Source organism: Macaca mulatta, chromosome 1, assembly GCF_049350105.2.
Source record: "Macaca mulatta isolate MMU2019108-1 chromosome 1, T2T-MMU8v2.0, whole genome shotgun sequence".
In the NCBI taxonomy this organism is placed as follows: Eukaryota; Metazoa; Chordata; class Mammalia; order Primates; family Cercopithecidae; genus Macaca; species Macaca mulatta.
In genome coordinates this window covers 129,780,695-129,804,286 of record NC_133406.1, presented here as the reverse complement: position 1 = coordinate 129,804,286, position 23,592 = coordinate 129,780,695, and the positions used below count along the sequence as shown (strand labels likewise).

At 42.9% G+C, this 23,592-nt stretch overlaps 2 protein-coding genes and 1 long non-coding RNA gene across 8 annotated transcripts in view; 1 reads left to right on the top strand and 2 right to left on the bottom strand.

Annotated features, from left to right (window-relative positions):
* SLC16A4 (solute carrier family 16 member 4) overlaps nucleotides 1-911 on the bottom strand; it is a 37,312-nt gene extending 36,401 nt beyond the window's left edge. For 5 of the 6 annotated variants that reach the window (XM_028836339.2, XM_077956102.1, XM_077956149.1 and 2 more), the window contains exon 1: nucleotides 745-911. The gene's annotated coding sequence lies outside the window, so the exon portion shown is untranslated. The remainder of the gene's footprint in view (nucleotides 1-744) is intronic. The other variant, NM_001265727.1, reaches the window with a different exon arrangement.
* A 6,935-nt stretch (nucleotides 912-7,846) lies between these two features.
* On the bottom strand, nucleotides 7,847-14,622 carry LAMTOR5 (late endosomal/lysosomal adaptor, MAPK and MTOR activator 5). Its single transcript, XM_001101104.5, has 4 exons — nucleotides 14,251-14,622; nucleotides 12,949-13,010; nucleotides 10,519-10,636; nucleotides 7,847-8,178 (listed from the first exon to the last, which is right to left on the bottom strand). Exons 1-4 carry the CDS (start codon nucleotides 14,517-14,519, stop codon nucleotides 8,118-8,120), a joined length of 510 nt encoding a protein of 169 aa, XP_001101104.4. The 5' UTR covers nucleotides 14,520-14,622; the 3' UTR covers nucleotides 7,847-8,117.
* Nucleotides 14,476-22,639, top strand: LOC144332103 (uncharacterized). Its single transcript, XR_013399863.1, has 3 exons — nucleotides 14,476-14,609; nucleotides 18,547-18,667; nucleotides 22,370-22,639. It is a non-coding gene; the product is annotated as an uncharacterized LOC144332103 (long non-coding RNA).
* Nucleotides 22,640-23,592: the final 953 nt, after the last annotated feature.

The window sequence follows — 23,592 nt, the reverse complement described above, 5'->3', positions numbered from 1 at the left end:
CTGCCTGATGCAACTAAGGACTTAGTTAGCTGGAAAGCCTGACCTCAGTGACTGTGGGGTGGCCAATCTGAAAACTGTACTCAGTGTCCCTCGCCCCAGGTCTGCAAGCCAGTTTCTTGGGGAAGCTGTACATCACCCTGCTGGTCCTCTGGGTGAACTCTTGACTTAAGAGATAGAAAGGGAAGGGAAGCCTTGAGTTTAGGAATTCTCCTTAGAAAACACTTGCTAAATGTAAATATTTTTGGAGCTAAACAGACGTGACAACGAAATGCGATACCCGCTCATTGAATATATCCTAGATCAGAAAAAAAGTTGTAAAAGACAGTTTGTGGGGACAATTGGGGAAACTTGAATATGGACTGTATAATACAGAATACCAAGGTTAACCTCTTGGATATGATGGTGATCTTGTGGTTCCACAAGAGAATATTCTTAGGAGATACATGCTAAAGTATTCAGGAGTAACATGACACTGTGCTACCTTTTCACAATCGGTTCTGTAAAACAAACAAGTATATATAAAGAATGATAGCAAAAAGAAAATGTAAATGTTCTGAGGAAGGGGAACAGTACTCATTATTTTCCCTGTTGGGTTGAAGGCTGACTGTTTCTAACTGAAAAGGAAAGTCAGCTGGCAGGGTGTGCAGAATGGCCATCTGGTGAGCAGGCTGGGTGGGGAGAGATGCCAGTCATCGAAGACGTCGTAGAAAACCAACCCAGCACACAGTCCCATTCCCATCTTACCTTTGATGTGGTGTTCAGCAAAGAAATCCTCCACAGATCGGGCAATTAAGGAAGAAAAATAAATTACACCATTTTCTGGAATGTTACTCTTTTTCTAAGGCATTTCATTTTACTGCACTGTGAAAACAAGCGAGCATTGTAAGAGCCAAGGAGGGCTCAGACGATTTAGGCCCTCCTGCTAGTGGACTTTACTTCCTGAGGGGAGGAGGAAGAACTGTGATTTGATGTCATCTCAGGCCCTCTCTCCACCCACAGTCGCTCAGAAGGTAGAATTTTTTGCCGCAGGCTCAAAAGCAAGCAGAGTAAACTAAGTGGAAAGTCCTTTTGGCGACTATGCTCAGGGCAGGGGGATGGGGCTCCAGAGCTCTCATACACTTGTCTTCAAAGTTCCTCAGGGAACTTCTCATGACATGCCTATTTTACAGGAGAATATAAAACTGGATGGGTGGCGAGAGAGGCATTTCCTGGGCCACAAACAGTAATCTTCAGTAAGCTCAACCCATTCGTGTGGCCTTTTGTATATTGACTAAAGATTCTGCTTACTAATTTGGGGTTTCAGACCCCATTTTAATTGCATTTTTGAGACCTGATTACCTCAACCACCTCCTGCAAAAGATGTATGCTCGTAGTAACTTTAACGAGATGGTTTTTTATTTTGGAAATGGTTAGGGCTGAGACTCCTAGAAAATTACTGGGATAATTCAACTTTCTCTTCCCATTTCCTCCCTCTACTCTACCCTCCACATAAAACGAAACAAAACAAACAAGTCAAATGGGAAATTGTCTTTTGTCTCCCACACCAATATTCCAGATTTTAAACCAGAGTATATTTTAGATGAAAGGATGTGTTTTTAGTTTTATCTGGAAAATCTGCACATATTTATGCATGCTCCTTTTTAAAAAGCAAGAGGCTTCTCAGGTTCTTAAAATCAAACCCTATAACACTTTTTGATTAAAGTGCTTGCAGAAGGACAGCTTAGTTGTTTGGGAGGGTGTCCTGTAAGTGTAACCATGGAAGGATTATGCGGTTACATGATGCTGGTGGCAGGGATCAAATAAACATTCAGCAGAAGGAGAAAACCAGAAGAGAGAAGGCAAATGCTTTCCAGAGAGCTGTTTGTAATTATGAATACACTCTAGACTATATATATATATATATTTATTTATTTATTTATTTTTTTTTTTTGAGACAGAGTCTCACTCTGTTGCCCAGGCTGGAGTGCAGTGGTGCAATTTCGGCTCACTGCAACCTCTGCCTCCCGTGTTCAAGCGATTCTCCTGCCTCAGTCTCCCAAGTAGCTGGGACTACAGGTGCACACCACCACGCCCGGCTAATTTTTTGTATTTTAGTAGAGATGGGGTTTCACTGTGTTGCCCAGGCTGGTCTTGAACTCCTGAGCTCAGGCAATCTGCCTGCCTTAGCCTCCCAAAGTGCTAGGATTACAGACATAAGCCACTGTGGCTGGCCTGAAAACATTTTTTAGTAAACAAGACTGATTTATTTATTTATTTATTTGGTGGCCCGCTTGTTGCTCTTTTAAAGCAGGGCTATCTATGATTTCTTTTTTTATTGAGACAGGGTCTGCTCTATTGCCCAGGCTGGAGTGCAGTGGCATAATCATGGCTTACTGCAGCCTTGACCTCCCCAGTTCAAGCAATCCTCCCACCTCAGCCTCCTGAGTAGCTGGGACTACAGGCATGCGCCACCATGCTCAGCTAATTAAAATTTTTTGTTGTTGTTGTAGAGATGGGGGTTTCATCATTTTACCCAGGCTGTTTGCGATCTCCTGGGCTCAAGCGATCCTCCCATCTTGACCTCCCAAAGTATTGGGATTACAGGTTTAGCCACCATAATGGGCCAGCTACCTATAATTCTAATCACAGGATGAAATGAGGCAAGACTTTATATATATTTTTCTCACACACACAGAGGAATATATATACACATACATATATACATATAGGAATATGTACACATACAAGAATATATACACATATAGACGAATAGGAATATGTGTGTGTGTGTGTATACACACAGAACTCCGATGCTAATGCCTGGGGTCAGATTTGAAATGCAGCAGAACAGGAAGTCATTCATAGAGGCCAAGAGGGCAGCAAAGTAATCAGAGAGTAACTCCTTCAAATCAGAGAATAACTCCTTCAAACATATGTTTCATGAAGGCGCATTAACAGAAATCTGCAGGCTTGGTGATAATCTCAATTTTGTCATTTTTTAAGCCCGTAGACTCTTTGAGTCTGTTTCTAAAACTCTAAAGTGTATCTAATATTTTGCAAGGTTGTTGTGAGGATTAACAATATATCATGTAAGATGACTACACATTGGACCTACTATTGGTACTTGGTTCATGAAAATTAATTTTCGGCCGGGCGCGGTGGCTCAAGCCTGTAATCCCAGCACTTTGGGAGGCCGAGGCGGGCGGATCACAAGGTCAGGAGATCGAGACCACAGTGAAACCCCGTCTCTACTAAAAATACAAAAAATTAGCCGGGCGCGGTGGCGGGCGCCTGTAGTCCCAGCTACTCAGGAGGCTGAGGCAGGAGAATGGCGGGAACCCGGGAGGCGGAGCTTGTAGTGAGCCGAGATCGCGCCACTGCACTCCAGCCTGGGCAACAGCGTGAGACTCCGTCTCAAAAAAAAAAAAAAAAAAGAAAAATAATTTTCGTTAGTCAAATGAGGCCTAATAGCAAGAACAAAAAATTCTTAAGCCACCTTTGGGATATTAGTTAACATTTTGGCAGCTGTACCTGATTGACTTAATAAAGCTTATAGGGTCTTTAAGGAAACATAAACAATTCCCTTAACTTCTAACCTTTTAACTCTTGTCCCTAAAGCTATTCAGCAAGAATGCAGCATGATTTTGCAATCATCACCCAAGGTAATCATCATGATTACTCTCATCCCACTGTCAAATATAGCCAGCCCAGGAATAATCTTTAACACTTTTGGATTTAGACTTTAATAAGCATTACCAACTAGAATTAAGATATTTTATTTTTAGTTGACTCTCTCCTTGCCCTCATTCAATTCTTGTGCAGAAAAGAGTTACTGGCAAGAGATTCCTATTCTTTGAAACATCACTGGCCTGAGATTCCTATTCTTTGAAAGGCCTGTTTACATGGTTGGCCTCTGGCTGGCAACTGGGAACTTAGATTTCAGGGGGGTTCCTGCCATTCCTTAAATGATAATAGTGAATCATTGTGCCTAAAGTATGTAAACAATACAATTTTTATGCTGAACGTTTGCTTTCTTTTTGGGAGCCTGGAATTTTGATATGTGCTAGGCAGAGGGTTCTTACGTGACCAGCCCCCTTGGGCACTGAGTCTCTACTAAGCTTTCTGGATTTGCAACCTTTCACACATGTTACAACTCATTGCTGGAGGAATTAACTGCATCCTGTGTATCTTCACTGATAGAATAATTCTTGCAAGCTTCTGCCTGGTTTCTTCTGGACTTTGCCCCATCCTCCTTTTGCCTTTGTTGAGTCAGCTTTGTATCCTTTCACTTTAATAAACCATGTAAGTACAACAACTACGTGCTCGGTCCTGTGAGTCATCCTAGTGAATTATCAAACCTGAGTGGTTGAATGAGTCTGGGTTATTGAGAAAGAATAGAATATTCTCCAGAGCAAGAACCAGTGATGGGGGAGGAGACATTGAGGTTGATTTACTATAAGAATTGACTCACATGATTATGGAGACTGAAAAGCCTGCACTGTGGTCAGCAAGCGGGACAATCAAGAGAGTTGATGGTGTAGTTCCAGTCTGAGTCCAGAAGCCTGAAAACCAGAAGTGCTGATGGTGTAAGCTTTAGTCTGAGAGGGCCTGAGAACCAGGAGAGCCATTTGTGTAAGTTCCATTCTGAGTCTGAGTCCAAAGTCAGGAGAAGACCGATGTCCCGACTCCAGGACAGTCAGGCAATGAGAAATTCTTTGTTAGCCTTTTATTCTAGTCAGGCCTTTAATGGATTGCATGAGTTCCGCCCACATTGGGGAGGGCAGTCTTCTTCAGTCTACTGATTCAAATGCTGATCTCATCCAGAAACACCTTCACAGTTGCACCCCAAAATAATGTTTAGCCAAATACCTGAGCATCCCATAGCCCAGCCAAGCTGACACATAAAATTAACTGTTATAGAAGTGTCCTGGGACTCCCTCATACAAGCATACTTCAGTTTTGGCTCTGTACAGACTAGAAAATAAGCCTTCTCCAGCCTCAAGCTCTTTCCAGCGTGTCTTATGTTTCATTGATAAATTGGATACATTATATCCTACCTCAAAGGGTGCTGTGAAGAATAAATGAGAATGTATGTTCATTTATTTCATTCAATAAAAACAGTTGCTTTCTATGTGCCAGATGTTGTGCCAGACAGAGGGGGCTATATAGTGCACACAGGCTGGCATGAGATGTGGCCCAAGGGGTTAGCAGGGGCTAAATCATGCAGGGGTTGGGAGGTCACGGTTAAAACTTTTTTAATTAATTTTTTTTTTTTTTGAGACAGGGTCTCGCTCAGTCACAGCCCAGGCTGGAGTGCAATGGCACAATCTCATCTCACTGCAGCCTCTGCCTCCTGGATTCAAGTGATTCTTGTGCCTCATCCTCCTGAGTAGCTGGGATTATGTGCACCACCACACCCGGCTAATTTTTTTTTGGATTTTTAGTAGAGATGGGGTTTCACCATGTTGGCCAGGCTGGTTTCGAACTCCTGACCTCAAGTTATCTGCCCATCTCGGCTTTCCAGAGTGCTAAGATTACAGGCATGAACCACTGTGCCCAGCCATAACTTTTTAATTCTAAATGCAATGGAAGGCTGTTCATAGTGGCTCACACCTATAATCCCGGCACTTTGAGAGGCCAAAGTGGGTGAATCAGTTGAGGCCAGGAGTTTGAAACCAACCTGGCCAACATGGCGAAACCCTGTCTCTATGCAAAAATTAGCCAGGTGTTGTGGTGCATGCCTGTAATCCCAGCTACTCGGGAGACTGAGGCACAAGAATCACTTGAACCCGGGAGGCAGAGGTTGCAGTGAACTGAGATTGTGCCACTGCACTCCAGCCTGGGTGACAGAGCGAGACTGTCTCAAAAAAAAAAAAGAAAAAAAAAAGAAAAAAAAAAAGACAAAGCTTGTGCCCTCAAAGTGTGTATACTAGTGGGGAAGTCAGACATAAAACAACATGTATGTCAGTTATTAATAAGTATGGTGAAGACCACACATATATATCCCATCTATTAAAGTACAAGCTCAAAGACTGGAGCTATGTCTTACTAAAATGTTTGCTGTTCTCACATAGCACCTTATATTTGTAGATGCTTAATATTTTTGGATAAATAATATTCTGGAGGTTTTTACACTGTCAAATGTTAAATTGCTAGAGCAACAGAACTACATTCAAGTTCAACGAATCCGTCTTTTGTGCCTGCTTGTGCACAATTCCGTTGTTGAAAACTATAAAGGTTGAAGCGAACTTTTTTTTTTTTTTGAGATAGTGGCTTGCTCTGTTACCCAGGCTAGGGTGCAGTGGCACATCATCAACGTCAACCTTCTAGGCTCAAGTGACCCTCCTGCCTCAGCCTCCCGAGTAGCTTGGACTACAGGCCCATGCCACCATGCCTGGTTATTTAAAAAGAGCTTTTTTTGTAGAGATGGGGTCACAGTATGTTGCCCAGGCTGGTCTTGGCTTAAGCCATCTCCTGCCTTGACCTCTCAAAGTGCTGGAATTACAGGTATGAGTCACTGTACTCAGCTAGACCTATACTTTTCAAATGTAAAAATTTATTTTCTAGCCAACATGTCCTATTTGGTGGTCTGGATGTTAAAGAGTACAGACTCAGCTGGGCGCGGTGGCTCATGCCTGTAATCCTAGCACTTTGGGAGGCTGAGGCAGGCAGATCATGAGGTCAGGAGATTGAGACCATCCTGGCTAACACGGTGAAACCCCGTCTCTACTAAAAATACAAAAAATGAGCCAGGTGTGGTGGTGGGTGCCTGTAGTCCCAGCTACTGGGGAGGCTGAGGCAGGAGAATGGCATGAACCCGGGAGGCAGAGCTTGCAGTGAGCCGAGATCATGCCACTGCACTCCAGCCTGGGCGACAGAGCTAGACTCCATCTCAACAACAAAAAAAAGAGTACAGACTCTGAGTTGGAGTCCTGAGTCCAAATGATGACTCTGGTAATTTCATAGCCTTAGTTACACAAACCTAAGATAGGGTAAATAAGAGTACCTACTGTATAGGGTTGTTAAGGAAAATTAAATGAGTTCCTGCCATATAGTATAGCTGATCCTTGAACAACACGGATCCACTTACACATGAATTTTCTTTCACCTCTGCCACCCTGAGACAGTGAGACAAACCCTCCTTTTCATACTACTCATTGTGAAGATGACATATACAAAGACCTTTATAACGATCCACTTCTACTTAATGAATATTAAATATATATTATCTTCCTTATAGTTTTAATAACATTCTTTTCTCTAGCTTACTTTACTGTAAGAATATAGTATATAATACATAAAACAGCTGGGCACGGTGGCTCATTGCCTGTAATCCCAGCACTTTGGGAGGCTGAGGCAGGTGGATCGAGGTCAAGAGATCGAGACGATCCTGGCCAACATGATGAAACCCCGTCTCTACTAAAAATACAAAAATTAGCCAGGTGTGGTGTCACATGCCTGTAATCCCAACTACTCGGGAGGCTGAGGCAGAAGAATCGCTTGAACCCGGGAGGCGGAGGTTGCAATGAGCCGAGATCGTACCACTGCACTCCAGCCTGGCAGCAGAGCAGGACTCTGTCTACCAAAAAAAAAAACAAAACAAAAACAAAACCAAAAAGACATGAAACATAGAAAACTAGTGTTAATGTTTAAGTCAGTAGGCTATTGAGGGGTTAAAAGTTATATTTAGATCTCTGACTGCACAGGGGTGGGATCCATGGATGTACCTGGTGAGAATGTAGGTATTTCAGGAAGCTTCTTAAACAAAAGCAAGTAATTTAGAACAAAGACCTTTTAAAACAATTACAATTTGATAACTGAACAAAAAGAACATTTGGTTAAGTTTAAAGAATCTAGAAAAGATCCATTTTCCTCCAAACAGATTTATTGAATATAGCAAAATTCTATATACAAAGTGACCTGGACCTGCTGCTTCAAAACATGATCCTTTCTTACTAATATCTTGATAGTCGGTCCATAGAGCATTAGAAAGCAATTGACTCTTAAATAAATAGAAAAGTGCCCAATGTACATTAAATGAATGGCCTAACTACTGGAACTTTAGTAGTTCTATAAGGTAATTAACATAGGTAGGATCGAGTTCCTGTGACAGGCTGCTGAAGAACAGATATGAGGTGTCAAGAGGCCATTTTGTGCACTGCCACTGTGATGCCATCATGTTTCTGGATCATAATGTTCCTGAAATGCAAGGAAGAAAATATTCAGTAAGACATTATCAGTGGTACTTCACTGTAAGATTAAAGATGTTGTCTGGTTTAGGACACAATGTATAAAATAATGTAATTGTTCTCTATGTATAAAACCAATAAATATAACAAAACATTTGGGAAATACATAAACATATAGCATATAAACACGAAATGAATCCTTAATCCTACTACACACAGACAACCACTGTTAATATTTCCCTGGTTCTTTGTTTTGGTTTTTTTAGGCACTCTCTTGCTATGTTGCCCAGGCTGGCCTCAAACTCCTGGACTAAGCAATCCTCCTGCTTCAGCCACCTCAGTAGCTGGAACTACAAAAAAAAGGCTTTCCTGGTCCTTGTTTTCTTTGCATGTATATGATACAGTCATGTGCTGCATAACAATGCTTCAGTCAACAGTGTACCCTACATATGATGGTAGTCCCATAAGATTATAATGGAACTGAAAAATTCCTATTGCCTAGTGACCTTTTAACTGTCCCAACGTCACACAGCACAACACACTACTCACATGTTTGTGGTAATGCTGTTGTAAACAAATTGTGCTGCCAGTCATAAAAAGTATAGCACATACAATTATGTACAGTACATAACACTTGATAATAAATGACTATGCTATGGTTTATGTATTTACTACACTTTTTTTTTTTTTTTGAGATGGAGTCTTGCTCTGTTGCCCAGGCTGGAGTGCACTGGCGTGATCTCTGCTTCCCGAGTTCAAGCAATTCTCCTGCCTCAGCCTCCCGAGTAGCTAGGATTACAGGTGCCTGCCACCATGCCTGGCTAACTTTCGTATTCTTAGTAGAGACAGGGTTTCACCATGTTGGTTAGGCTGGTCTCGAACTCCTGACCTCAAGTGATCTGCCCGCCTTGGCCTCCCAAAGTGCTGGGATTATAGGTGTGAGCCACTGTGGCCGGCATACTTTTTATAATTATTTTAGAGTATACCACTCCTACTTATTAAGAAAAGGTTAACTATAAAACAGCCTCAGACAGGTCCTTTAGGAGGTATTCCAGAAGGTATCATCATTACAGGAGACAGGAGATGACAACTCCATGCATGTTACTGCCCTGGATGACCTTCCAGTGGGAGAAGACGTGGAGGTAGAAGACTGTGATATTGATGATCCTGACCCTGTGCAGGCCTAGGCTAATGTGTGTTTCTTCTTTGTTTTTAACAAAAATCTAAAAAGTGGAAAAAAAAATTAAAAAAGAATTTTTGTGCAGCTGTACAATTGTTTTAAGTGTTATTATAAAGGTCAAAAAGTTTTATTGGCTCACTCAGAGCAACTTCCAGTCTTGTAAGCTCCCTTCGTGGTTAAGTGCCCTATTCAGAAAAACTTTAAAAAAATTTTTTCTATATCGTATTTTTACTGTATCTTCTCTATGTTTAGATACACAAATACCACTGTTATAACTGCCTACATTATTTAGGTACAAATCTTTGCAGTCTAAGAGCAATACAGCCTAGATGTGTAATAGGGTATACCACCTAGGTTTGTTTAAGTACACTCTATGATGTTCATACAACAAAACTGCCTGACACATTTCTCAGAATGTATCCCCATTGTTAAGCAATGCATGACTGTATGTTTCTTCTTTTTACAAAGCTGTGATAGTAGCAGTTGTATATGTTTTTTCACATATTATTCTGAGGACTATCACTTGGAATATCTTTAGTGATTTTATTACTTTAGAAGTAATTTTTGGCTGGGTGCAGTGACTCATTCCTGTAATCCCAGCACTTTGGGAGGCTAAGGTGGGCAAATCACTGGAGCCCAGGAGTTTGAGACCAGCCTGGGAAACATGGTGAAACCTCCTCTCTACAAAAAAATACAAAAATTAGCTGGGTGTGGTAGTGCACACCTGTAGTGTCAGCTATAACTCAGGAAGCTGAGTTGGGTGAATCGCTTGAGCGATTGAGAAGGGTTGAGGTCACAGTGACCCATGATCACACCACTGTACTCCAGCCCGGTGCCAGGGCAACACCCTGCCTCAAAAAAAAAAAAAAAAAAAGAAAAAAAAATTAGTTTTATTCTCGGATTAGTTTTCCTTTGTGCTATTTACTACTTTCTTTTTGTTGATAAACTGATAGTTTGTGCCAATTCTTATTCTTCATTTAAATAGCATTGTGTCTTGAGAGCACATTAGCTTTAGGGATCAACTTGTCTGTTCCTGTGATCCAAAAGATTAAGAACTTTTCCCAAAGTAGTTTGAATAAGGAATCACTGATGAACACAGGGCCGGCCCCCGCCAATTTTACCAGGAATTTTTCTGAACAAAAAGGAAAGGATCTGTTGAAATCTACTCACCCATTATCTGATTCTAGACACACCACAGGAATATCAGTGGGGTCAGAGGTTAGCTTAGCTGCTTGCTGGGCTAGAACAGATATCACTCCAGCATGCTCATCTGACAGGGTCCCACGGCCTGGAAAACAGAGATGATATATGTCACCTGATTGCTCACAGAGTATTTCTGCTAGAATAAGCTAGCTGGTTGTTTTAAAATGTCAACAGAATTGTCTTTTTATTAATGTTTGTATTAATCTGTATATATTATAGTAACTAAATCTTGGGTACAAAAGTACCTATAAATTCTAGGTATGAAAATTAATTACTAAGTATACTTCACAATATAATTCTGTATACAAAGGCAACACAAACTTAACTGTACCTGAAACCAAATCAGGTAACAGACATGCCACTATGGCAGAGCATATGGATGTACCATTACTATACAAAACATTTTGACCAGATCTGATGCCGACGTTTAGGCCTTGAAGGTTTCTTGAAGGAACTCATTTAGTTTTAGATTTCCATACCTGAATTTCAGTCTTTCCATTAGTGAGCCTGGCAAATGCTTCCAAAAATTTACCCTTTTTCTCCCAAATGACTGATGTGCGTGTTAAACATAACTGAGTTACACAGATTACCTCTTTCAGTTACCCTTCCAGCAAAAATTCAGAGCTTTAAACATTCCTGACTTAGGAGCAACAAGTCTTGGGTTTACTAGTTCTGTCACTAATTAACTGCTTTAGTTATTTACCTTTCCAAACTTATTTCCTCATCTGTAATTGCTACCATTCATTAAGTATTATGTCTCAGTTCTATGTAAGCATTTTATACATATTATATAACCTTAAAATATTGTGATTAGGCCGGGTATGGTGGCTCATTCTTGTAATCCCAGCACTCTGGGAGGCTGAGGTGGGTGGATCACCTGAGATAAAGAGTTCGAGACCAACCTGGCCAACATGGTGAAACCCTGTCTCTACTAAAAATACAAAAATTAGCTGGGCGTGGTGGTAGATGCCTGTAATCCCAGCTACTCAGGAGGCTGAGGCAGGAGAATTGCTTGAACCTGGGAAGTAGAGGTTGCAGTGGGCCAAGATTGTGCCACCACACTCTAGCCTGGGCAACAGAGCAAGACTTTGTCTCCAAAAAAAAAAAAAAAAAAAAAAAAAAATTGTGATTAAGAGGCCTCAGGGCCAGACAAAAATCCTAGCTTAACCACTTACCAGCTGTATGACCTCAGGCAAATTATTTAACCTCTGTGTCTCAGTTTCTTTTTTTTTTATTTTTATTTTTTGAGACGGAGTCTTGCTCTTGTCATCCAGGCTAGAGTGCAATGGTACAATCTTGGCTCACTGCAACCTCTACCTCCCACGTTCAAGTGATTCTCTGCCTCAGCCTCCGGAGTAGCTGGGATTACTGGCACCTGCTACCATGCCTGGCTAATTTTTTTTGCATTTTTAGTACAGATGTGGTTTCACCACGTTGGCCAGGCTAGTCTCGAACTCCTGACCTCAGGTGATCCACCCGCCTCTGCCTCCCAAAGTGCTGGGATTATAGGTGTGAGCCACCGCACCCGGCCTCTTTTTTTAAATTTTAAAAACATATATATATATATATATATATTTTTTTTTTTTTTTTTAAATAGAGATGGGGGGTCTCACTGTGTTGCACAGGCTGGTCTTGAACTCCTGGGCTCAAGTTATCCGTCTGCCTTGGCCTCCCAAAGTGCTGGGATTACAAGCGTAAGCCACTGCACCTGGCCCCTCAATTTCTTTTTCTACCCCACTGGGTTGTTATGAGGAATAAAAGAGTATATGTAAAGCACTTACAATGGTGCTTGGCACATAAGAGCTCAATAAATATAACTCTATGATTATTACCATTATTAAATAACAACTCAGTGAAGAAAATGAAGCCCTAAATGGTAGTTTTTTGGTCCATGTTCACACTACTAGCAAATGAAAGAGCAAGGGGTTGAGACCAGGTATATCCAACAATGAAACCCCATTTTACTGCCTATTCACTTCTTGTTTAGTGTAGTTGAGCTTAAAAATAGTACACCACCCACCTTGCAGGGTTGTTGTGAAAATTAAAGATAATGTATTTAAAACCTAGCAGTCTCAGCATATGGAATACACTCAATAAATGGTTAACAGCCGTTATCTGAAGTCCTTTCTAGACTCAATTTAAAATGATTCAAATACTATTTTTAGTAGAGACAACTATTTATTGCTATAGGACTGAAAGGAACATCTTCCTTCATAAATACCAACTGAAAGTTTCAATTTTCTGATACTGTTATTTGGAGATAATCTCTACTCTCAAATGCAGAAAGAACTGGCAAGGCAACAGGAAATAAAAGCTAGAAAATAATAGCACGCTAGGCTCCAAGTCAACATCAGATGCTGTGCAATTCACCAAATGGTTGGTATGAGAGATACTTACAACCCAGATTAAGTCCTTGTGAATCTGTGCACAGGACTCCAACAATGGAGGGATTCTTCATTCTAATTCCAGGAACACAGAAGTACATAATGGGAGAAAAAAGATTTAAATAAATATAAACACACAGGTGTTCTATGTACCAGGCATTCTTTAAGTGCTTTAAATCAATATTTCTCAATCTTTTTTCATTGTCACACCCTAAGAAAAAAATTAAGTTCTAGGGCCGGGCGCGGTGGCTCATGCCTGTAATCCCAGCACTTTGGGAGGCCGTGTGAGGTGGATGGATCACCTGAGGTCGGAGTTCAAGACCAGCCTGACCAACATGGAGAAACCCCCGTCTCTACTAAAAATACAAAATTAGCCGGGCGTGGTGGCGCATGACCATAATCTCAGCTACTCGGGAGGCTGAGGCAGGATAATCGCTTAAACCCCCAGAGGCGGAGGTTGCGATGAGCCGAGATCATGCCATTGCGCTCCAGCCTGAGAAACAAGAGCGAAATTCCGTCTCAAAAAAAAAAAAAAAAAAAAAAAAAGAAAAGAAAAGAAGAAAACAAAAGAAAAGAGTTCTAATTAATTAATTTAAATAAACCAGTTTCTCTCTGATGAGAGAAAAAAATGTGTACTGCTGAGTTCTGCAGGGCCACAAACACTGAGTGAAAAACATCTAGGATGTTTTCACTCTTGTTAAAAAATGCATGTTTTAGTACTAACTCATTTAAAACAGCCGTTGAAAAACTCTTAAGTTACCTCCTGGAGGGTAAGTGGAAGCTGAGGGACATCGGTGGTAGGCAGGTGTCTCTCTGTACCCTTTATACTTTTCCAGTTTTGAATTTTACATAGATACTGCTCGTTCGAAAAATTTGAAGGATGATTGTTATCTACTGAAGCACCAAGTAACTGATAGGTTACACACAAGGAGATACGCGTCTGTTTACACTGCAGGGCTCAACTCTGCACAACCGGCACAATCTTCCCAAAAGTCAACCCGTTTCCTAAAACTCGTGCGGAACAACCCTGACCCTAAAGACGATTTCAACAATGAGATAGGCAGTTTTGGCCCGTGGCCTGGGCCCAGGAGACTCGTTCAAGAGGGAATGTGCGCTGCCCGGCAGGATTTTAATTCCGGGTCACCTGCCCCGCCCTGCGGCCCTTGGGTAGGGCTTAGTCCCCTCATCCCGTGTCCCAGGGGTCGCGACACGTCCCCGAGACGCCCTGGCCGGCACTCGCAGGTCGCGCCTTTCGTCCCGCTCAAGTTCCTCCGCCGCGACCTCAGAACAGGCCGAAGAAGCGCGCACTACTCACGTGTCTTCCAAGTGCTGCTCCAAGGTCGCCTCCATCCCATCCACCGACCACCCTGACCCAGAACCCAGCGGCACGACACGTCCTTCTCCAGCACAGTCCTCAGTCACTTGACGCGAGGGGGGCGTGGGCCGTAACGGCGCCTCCAAAGGGACAAAATTGATCACGGTGCAACGTCCGCGTTCTTTACTGGAAAACATCACTGCGCTTCCGCCGCACAGAGCCCGGCGAAGGCTTGGGCTGCCGACGCGGTGACCCGCTCCTGGCTCCATGGCGGAACCGTCCCGCAGGGATTATTCCCCTGTAGGAAGAGAGGTCTGCAGCCGGGCCTCAGTATCTCAGTTCGTGGCCTGGCATTTTGTGTCAGTGTTTTTTAACCTTTGGACCCTACTTCAACCTAGTCCGAGACCTAGGGGACAGATCTTAAAGTTTTACAATAACCCAGGGGTCAGACAGGGTCTGATCTAGCCTGTGGGGCAAGTACGGGGAAGACACGGGACCTCTGGGAGGGGCTCAGTAGGCTCGTAGGGGGAAGGACGCACACAGGGACTAAAGGACCAGATGGAGCAAGGTTCAACTCCCCAGCTGAGTGTTGGCAAAGTGTCGGGATTTTAACGAAGACATTGGTGCTTATTATGGTGAGGGGACTCCGGACAGTTTAGGGGAAGAGAGTGGCATTTGGGTCCTAACTTGTAAGGAAGACTGGGTAGGACTATTTAAAAATAACTTTAAAAAATTAATTATAAAGCTGGTGAAAATAAAGGAAAACACCTATGGCCCCACTGTCCACAGATGACTTTTAACCCCTTGGAGAATATCCTTCCAGATAGTTGTCTTTGCAAATGTGTACTTTTAATGTTTTTTCGTTTGCCTTTAAAAAAAATTTTTTGGGGGGCACAGGGTCTTGTGCTGTCACCCAGGCTGTAGTGCAGTAGAACAGTTATAGCTCATTACAACCTCGACGTCCTAGGTTCAAGCTATCCTCCCCTCTCAGCCTCTCAACTGGCTAGGACCACAGCCTCGAGTCATCATGCCTGGCTAATTTTTACATTTTTTTGTAGAGATGGGGGTCTCGCTGTGTTGTCCGGGCTGGTCTTAAACTCCTTGCCTCAATAGTCCTCACACTCTAGCCTCCCAAAATGTGATTGCAGGCTGAGTCACCACGCCCAGCATGTTTTTTTTTTCTTTTGTAAGCAAAATTGACATACATACTGGAGGTACAATTCTGTAGCTGGCCTTCTTTACAGAGTTTAGAATAAATGTCTTTCCATGTCAAGTTTTCACTTACATCCTTTGTAATTGTTGCAAAATATTCCATTTTATAGCTGTATCTTAATTGTGGATTAAGGTTGGAGTGCAGTGGCACTATCACGGCTTAGTCCAGCCTCAGCCTCGTAGGTTCAAGTGATCTTCCCACCTCAGCCTCCCAAGAAGCTAGGACTACAGGGACGCCCCACCACACCTAGCTAGTTAAAAAAACAATTTGTAGAGGTGGGGTCTCAGTGTGTAGCCCAGTCTCAAGTGACCCTCCCTCCTTGGCCTCCCAAAGTGCTGAGATTGCAGGTGAGCCTCTATACTAACACTTTTTTTTTTTTTTTTTTTTGCTTTTGTTTGTTTTTTGTTTTAGCTGTTACAGTGCTGGTTGAATATCCTCATAGCTAAATATTTGTGCAGTTTTAAAATTTCCTTATAAGTTGCTAGAAATGGAATGACTGGGTTAAAGGACATGGTCATTTTTTAAGACTTTTGATACATACTTACAAATTGCCTCCCGAAAAAGTGGTGCTAATTTACATTCAAATTGGTAAGCTTCGCCCCCTCCATGGATCATTCCTTGTGCTAAGTTTCTTCCGACTCTCTCACCTCCAGCTTTTTACTCACAGCCTACCTTCCAGTCTGGTTCCCAGCTCCCAGATCGGAAGATACCAGACTCTGGTATTGAACCAGAGTCCAATACCCGGCACTGGCATTCAGAGTCCCTTTTTATTCCTCAGCTGTCATAGTGAAACTTGCAGCTTCCTTAAAATTCCAGTCTGTTTATTTCTTTATTTTTTTGAGACGGAGTCTTGCTCTGTCACCCAGGCTGGAGTGCAGTGGCGCCATCTCAGCTCACTGCAACCTCTGCCTCCTGGTTCAAGCGATTCTTCTGCCTCAGCCTCCCAAGTAGCTGGGATTACAGGCATGTACCACCACACGTGGCTAATTTTTGTACTTTTAGTAGAGATGGGGTTTCACCATGTTGGCCAGGCTGGTCTCAAACTCCTGACCTCAAGTGATCCGCCCACTTTGGCCTCCCAAAATGCTGGGATTATAGGCATGAGCCATTGCACCCAGCCAAAATTCCAGTTTGAATGTTATAATTCAGGGGTCTTGGACTCCTGCTGTAGAGAAATTATTCATGTTAAGTTAGGGGTAACACAGTATAGGCCATATTAGTTTTAGAAAAAGCACTTTAAAACTTAGCATTAGAAAATATAAGTACTGTCTGGTGCAGTGGCACATGCTTGTAATCCCAGCTACTCAGGAGGCTGAGGCAGGAGGATCCCTTGAGCCCAGGAGTTCAAGTCCAGCCTGGGCAATATAGTCTGGTAGCCACATTAAAAAAAGTAAAACAGGGCAGGGCGCAGTGGTGCACGCCTGTAATCCTAGCACTTTAGGAGGCTGAGGTGGGTGGATCACTTGAGGTCAGGAGTTTGAGACCAGCCTGGCCAACATATCGAAACCCCATCTCTACTAAAAATACAAAAATTAGCTGGGCGTGGTGGTGCGTACCTGTAGTCCCAGCTACTCAGGAGGCTGAGGCAGGAGGATTGCTTGAACCCAGGAGATGGAGGTTGCAGTGAGCCAAAATTGAGCCACAGCACTCCAGGCTGTGCAACAGTATGAGACTCTGTCTCAAAACAAAGTAAAACAGATGAAATTAATTTTAATAACATTTTATTTATTCCAATAGTATATTCAAAATGTTATTATTTCAACTTGTGATTGATAAAATACTAATGAGATATTTTACATTTTTTCTCCTGTACTGTCTTCAAAATCCAGGGTATATTTTTCAGTTAGCAGCACATTTCAATTCAGACCAGCCATATTTCAAGTGCTCAGTAGCCACCCATGGCTAGTGGCCACAGTATTGGCCAGTGTAGCCCCAGGGTATCTCAAATTATCTCAAAACTAGACTAGTGATTAAAGGATTCTCTGGGCCAGGTATGGTGGTTTTCAGGCCAGGTATGGTGGTTTACGCCTGTAATCCCAGCACTTTGGGAGGCCTAGGTGGGCGGATGGCTTGAGCCCGGGAGTTTGAGACCAGCCTAGCCAATGTGGGGAGACCCTGTCTCTACAAAAACACAAAAATTAGCTGGGCAGGGTGATGAGCACCTGTGGTCTCAAGTACTTTGTGTGAGGTGGGATGATCACTTGAGCCCGGGAGGTCGAGGCTGCAGTGAGCTGAGATTGCACAACTGTACTCCAGCCTGGGTGACAGAATGAGACCCTGTCTCAAAAAAAAAAAAAAAAAAAAAGGATTCTCAGAAAGGCTGGTGATTACTTTTTAAGGTATAAGGGAGGCCTTTTAAGGGAAATCAAGTAGGAAGAGGATGATAGCTGGCTCACATGTCCTTGCCACATGGGAGGTGAGAGAGCAGGCTACTCCTTACCACCCCCTCTTTCTCTGCCCTGCTGCTTTCTTGCCCCTGTGCAGGGAGGCAGTGGGAGAGGAATAGCATATATAAATTGGGCAAGTGCTAGGGGCTGGAGTGATGGTTGGAGAAAGTATCTGACCCTTAATTGTTTTCTGCTTTTTTTTTTTTAGCTTGTGGGGTATTTAACAATTCTTTGTTCTTAGTTTTGAGTGCCAGCAACCATTTCTGGGGTGACAGAAAAAGTTCCATGACATTCATATTAGAGCATTTGTTTCATTGTATTGTAACTCTTTTATGTTTACTTTTGAAGAAGTTCATTCTTTTCTCTTTTTAATTCTTTTTTTTTTTTTTCTTTTTGAGGCAGGGTCTTACTCTATCACCCAGGCTGGAGTGCAGTGGTACGATCTTGGCTCACTGCAACCTCTGCCTCCTGAGCTCATGATTCAGCCTCCCAAGTAGCTGGGACTACAGGTGTACACCACCATGCTTGGCTATTTTTTTTTTTCTGTATTTTTTGTAGAGATGGGGTTTTGCCACGTTGCCAGGCTGGTCTCGAACTCCTGGGCTCAAGCAATCTGCTGTCCTCGGCCTCACAAAATGCTGGGATTACAGACATGAGCTACAGCACCCAGCCCTTATGTTTACTTTTCATAGACAGGAAGAGTGTCTTCGTCTCTGCATCCCTAGTGCAATAGAGCATGATAAAAATTCAATAAAGATTTATCGAAGAGTCTTGATGTCTTTTGGGAAAGGAGCTCTATGGTTACCTTTACTCTAAGGTAAAGAAATTTAGTCCTGAACTTTAACCACCTTCTCCTGTTCTTTCTCCCCTCTTTCATAAGTGAGCTCTTGGAAAATTAAAATGCCAGGAGGGTCCAGTAGAGAATACCCAAGCCCACATGTCCTGATGGGAAGTGGGGGATAAGTAGAGAGGGAAACACAGACCCTGCCTGCCATCCCACTGCTGCTGGCCCAGGGGACCCTAACTCCTCTTCTTGACCCATCAGAAGCAGAATCCTCCTGAGGGTCTGTTTAAGAAGCACAGCTCTGGTAGAAAGGCTAGCTTTCCTCTGGGTACAGAGGGCTCTGCTACCCCAGGGCTGTCCACACTGGGCTGTGAATCACTCTCATAATGCTCAGGGTCACGGGCTTTCAGTGGAATGAGTCCTCTTGTGCCACCAGGGGGCACCAAGGCCACAGAAAACCCTACTCGGAAGGTTCTGGGGTGAGGGAAAGGAATCCACGGGTCTGTGGAGCTGGCAGAACATGGGTAAGGATAGCATTACGCTAGGTTGGTGGCCTTGAAGTCAGATGTAAATTGGGATCCTGGCTTGGCCCCTGACTATCCATGGGAACTTTGAGCCTCACAGGGCTCATTTGTGATGTGGGGGTACCATTATCTGCCTCATCAGGTTGCGGGGAGGATTATATGAGATACTTTATGTAAGAGGGGCTGGTGCATTGTGGAAGTCAATAAATAAGTTTTGTTAAATCTGAGTAAGAAGACCTGTTTGTTTCCTCAAGTTGCTTATAATCTAGGTGACGACACATCTGAGAGAATAACTAATAGTTCAGTGAAGGTAAGAGCCAAATGATTGGTACAGACCTCAAGTGGTCTAGCATTTATAGGAGAGGGGGATTGTGAAACAGGAATTAAAAGAGATTTAAAAATGTGTAAGCAAAAACTCAGTTGTATGTAAAAAACAAACAAACAAAAAAATCCCCCTGAGAAAGAGAAAGAGGTGGAATCCTTGAAAAATTAACTGCCTGTTTTTCTGTCTGTGGCTAGTGAGCCTTATCTCTCCCTTTCCCAGGCATTGTGAAGACCCTGTTTCCCTAGCTGTGCAGCTGCAAGGTCACTAGACAGATAAACTCAAGTCATAAAACATGTTTGTCCTTGAAAAGTAAGAAATAATGTAATGCATGTCTCAAATGAATAACTGTTTCTTGCTTCTGTAATATGCTTTCCCCTGCACAGATCTCCCCCTGCCCCATGACATGCTTAAAAGGTAACCTGACTCTTTGTTCGGGGCTCAGTCCATTGGATGTTAATCTGACTGGCTCGGTGCGCCTAAATAATAAATAATATATATCCTCCTCAACCCCTCAGTCTTTCCGATTCCTAAATTATCCCGCTGCAATTGCAGGGCTAGATTTACAGACCTGCTTTATAAAGCTATGTTAAATTAGATCAGTATATTTTATTCTTTTTATTAGATTTTTCTATAGCATAAAAATGATAAAATACAGCAAGAAAAAAAGTCACCTGAAATTCTAGTCCTAACCCTAATATGAATGTGAAGGAGCTGGGCTAGAATGGAATAAGGTAGAATTTGCATAAGGTGGAAATGAGGACAGGCCCGTCACAAGGATCATGAGAGTCTTGCTGGCAAAAGCATCTTACTGCATTCATGCTGCAGCACAGGACCCCGATGCAGAACAGGATGGGGACACAGCCCTGCCTTCTTATAGTGGACACCATCTGAGAGCTGAGGTGTAGATTCAAAGCCTGACTCCTAGTCGTGATTGGTAGTAATATCATCAGCAGTTCATGTACATGGGGTGACAATGGCATGCCAGGCAATTCAGAGGGCCTCTTGGTCCTCACATCATTTTGAAGTAGCTAACATCACTATCCCCCTTTTACAGTTAAAAAATGAAACAAAACCCTGAGGCTCAGAAGATAAATATTTGCTGAAGATCACCGTGCTTGTAAGTGGTGAAGCCTGACCATTAACCTCCCCACGACAGTGCTTCAATTTCTATCACTTCATCAACCACACAACCCGAGAACTGTGAGGGGATTTAGCAGGCCCAGTCCAGATCTCGTATTCTACAGAGAAGAAATCTGAGGCGCAGAGAGGGGAAGGGGCTAATTTGGACCTTTAACTTCTGATTCTTAAATTTCTTTCTGGTGTTCCAGCTATACTGTACTACAAGAGGCTGTCTTAGAGCTTTAAACCAGCTTCAGAAAGACTCATTTTTATGGCTTGAATTATGTCTCCCCAAAATTCATATGTCAAAGTTCTAAGCCCCAGTACCTCCGAATGTGACCGGATAGGACCTTTGCAGAGGTAATCAGGTGAAAATGAGGTCGTTAGGGTGGGCCTTAGTCCAGTATGGCTGGTGTCCTCATGAAAAGGGGAAATGTGGACACAGAGGTACATAGAGGGAAGACGGTGTGAGGAGACATAAAGAACAAATAGTCATCTATAGCCAAGGCCTGGAACAGATCCTTCCCTAACAGCCCTCAGAAGGAAGCAACCTCGCTGACACCTTGATTTTGGACTGCTACCCTCCAGCACTGTGAGACAATAAATTCTTGTTGGCTAGGACACCCAGTTTGTTATGGCAGCCCTAGGAAACCTTTGTGGATGTATGTGCTCATATACCCATAAAGTCTAAAAGTCAAAAGTATCACAGACTTTTGGCAGCCCTTCAATAATAGAAGCACTGGTTGGGAGGGTCACTCTCCCCAAGGCAAAAAGATAGAGCAAATGATCTTTCCAGCTTACTCCCAACCTTGAACTTTGGCCAAGATATATTTCTTTCACTGGACATTGGCCAACAGTGGTGTCATGACTTATTTGACTGTGACCTTCTTGAGTCTGTTTTATATCTCTGAGCTTGACCTACAGAAGAAGCTCAATAAATGTGGGTAGAGGGGATGAGTGGGAAAATCAGCTCCCAGCCATTCCAGTTCAAGCCTTTCCAAGAAGAAGAGGCCCACCCTAACAACCTCATTTTCACTTGATTACTCGATGTCGGAGCAATAGGTGGGGCAGGAAGCAGGGTACGCAAGGCCTGTCAGTGGATAGAAGTTGAAGTTGGACACTGTCTCCTAAAGTTTAGAGTTGAGCTCGAATTCTGGAAAACACAAGCAAAATACATTTTAGATGACTCAGGATGGGCTAAAGAAGTTCCAGTACAGGAAACTATTTTCCTGCTGCTTTATTAATTTTGCTACAGAAGATAAATGAGATGCAGACTTTCATATCCAAGTCTTCATTAGATGCCTAGTTAATGCAGCCATGACAAATGGGAATGAAGCCCTTATGAATAAAAAAAAGATCAACCCAGTATAAAAAATCATGGACCAGAGAAATGAAAATTTAGAGGAGCTGATAAAATACCCTGTCCTTAATTAGACTGTCGGCATATACATCAAATTAGCCTTAATGCCAAGATTTATTGGCCTTGGAATTGGGTAAATGAAATAAGTGCTTATGAATGAATGGAAAAGAAATTACCTGTATTAAAACGTATTTGTGATGCAGGACTGTGCACTGAGGCTTTTAGTCAAACTCAGGCTTGCAGCTTCTTTTGCTCTGCATCCATTTCTACCCCGTGTTCCCCAGTGGGTTTTAGAGACCCTCTTTGTGGGGTAACAATATGTACCATTGTCAGCTATCTCTGCTGTTGTCCTGGAAAACTCCTTCTTCGACAGTAAAATATTTTTGTCTTTACTTCACCATCTCCAGATTAGAAGGGTGTTACTGATTCTTACCTCAGAGAAGAGAATGTCATGGAGACAAAATGACCTGCTTAGAGTTCTACCCCCCACCCCAGCATGGAGAGCAGAGCACAAAGATTTCTTCTGGACTCCCACAATCTCCCTTGCAATCCAAGAACTTGGCTACCATCCCAACACTTTAGTACCCTCTTGTAAGCCCCTGGACAAATCCTCTGATGCCTTGATACCTCAGTTTCTCCCCACTATAAATGGGAAGATAAATTCACCATAAACTGTACTTACCTTGCAGTGTCATGAGAATTTCATGAGACAATGCAATATAAAGCTCCTAGCACAGTTCCCGGCACCATTGTAAGCACTGAACAAATGAAAGCTGTTGTAATTAGGATCTCAAGAAATGACAGCTGAGGCAAATTTGTATTAGAATGTATTCAGCATTCTCAGCTGCAAGCAACAGAAGCTGACTCCGGTTTAAAGAATAGGAAAGGAAGTTAATTAAAAGACATTGGGTAGCTTGTGGAATTCGGAGGACTGTAGAGCTCAGTCTAAGTTTCTAGTGACAAAGCTTCAAATCATACATGAGGAAAATGCCCCTGCCGCTCCTGTTCCTGGTGTGACTACACACACATAATTGCCAGCAGTACCAAGGCCCCTCTGCAGGAGGAACGTAACCCTGCAATCACTGCTTCCCCTGAAGTCAGATACCTCTGCTGCTGCCCTTCCCAGCAGTAATGGAGCCTGGATCATGTATCTGGCTTTAGTTGTAAAGGAGGCTGGAGAGAAAATGCTCTGCTCTCTGTAATGGTCTTGAAAGGAGCCCGCACATAGCAAAGCTATTCAAAAGCGGGTGAGCAGCATGAAAGCATCCAGAGGGATTCTTGCTTTGCATGAGGAAGAACTCTTGCTCCCAGAGTCTGAGACCCGCAGGGGCATTTTCCTCATGCGTGATTTGAAGCTTTGTCTCTAGAAGTTTAGACTTAGAGTAGGACACCTCTGAGTGTGAGTGTCCTACCTGAGTTCTCTCTCATGCAAAGCAAGAATCCCTGTGGAGGGATTGACACCACAGCCTCTTCCATAATGTCTCCGAGCAACTTTATTGGGCAGCATTCCACTCTTGGCAAAGGGGAGAGGTGGATTCTACCTCTCTCCTGCATGAGCCTAGTCTAATATGGAATTTGGGAGTGTTGATCATTGTACTTTGTGCTCCTAGAGATCAGGGTCATCATAAAG

Coding starts and splice junctions, on each gene's coding strand:
- LAMTOR5 (XM_001101104.5), bottom strand. CDS start 14,519: ATGGAGCCAGGAGCGGGTCACCGCGTCGGCAGCCCAAGCCTTCGCCGG. Junction 13,011..14,250: donor GAGCAGCACTTGGAAGACAC/GTGAGTAGTGCG, acceptor TCCTGGAATTAG/AATGAAGAATCCCTCCATTG. Junction 10,637..12,948: donor ACAAGGACTTAATCTGGGTT/GTAAGTATCTCT, acceptor TCTGTTTTCCAG/GCCGTGGGACCCTGTCAGAT.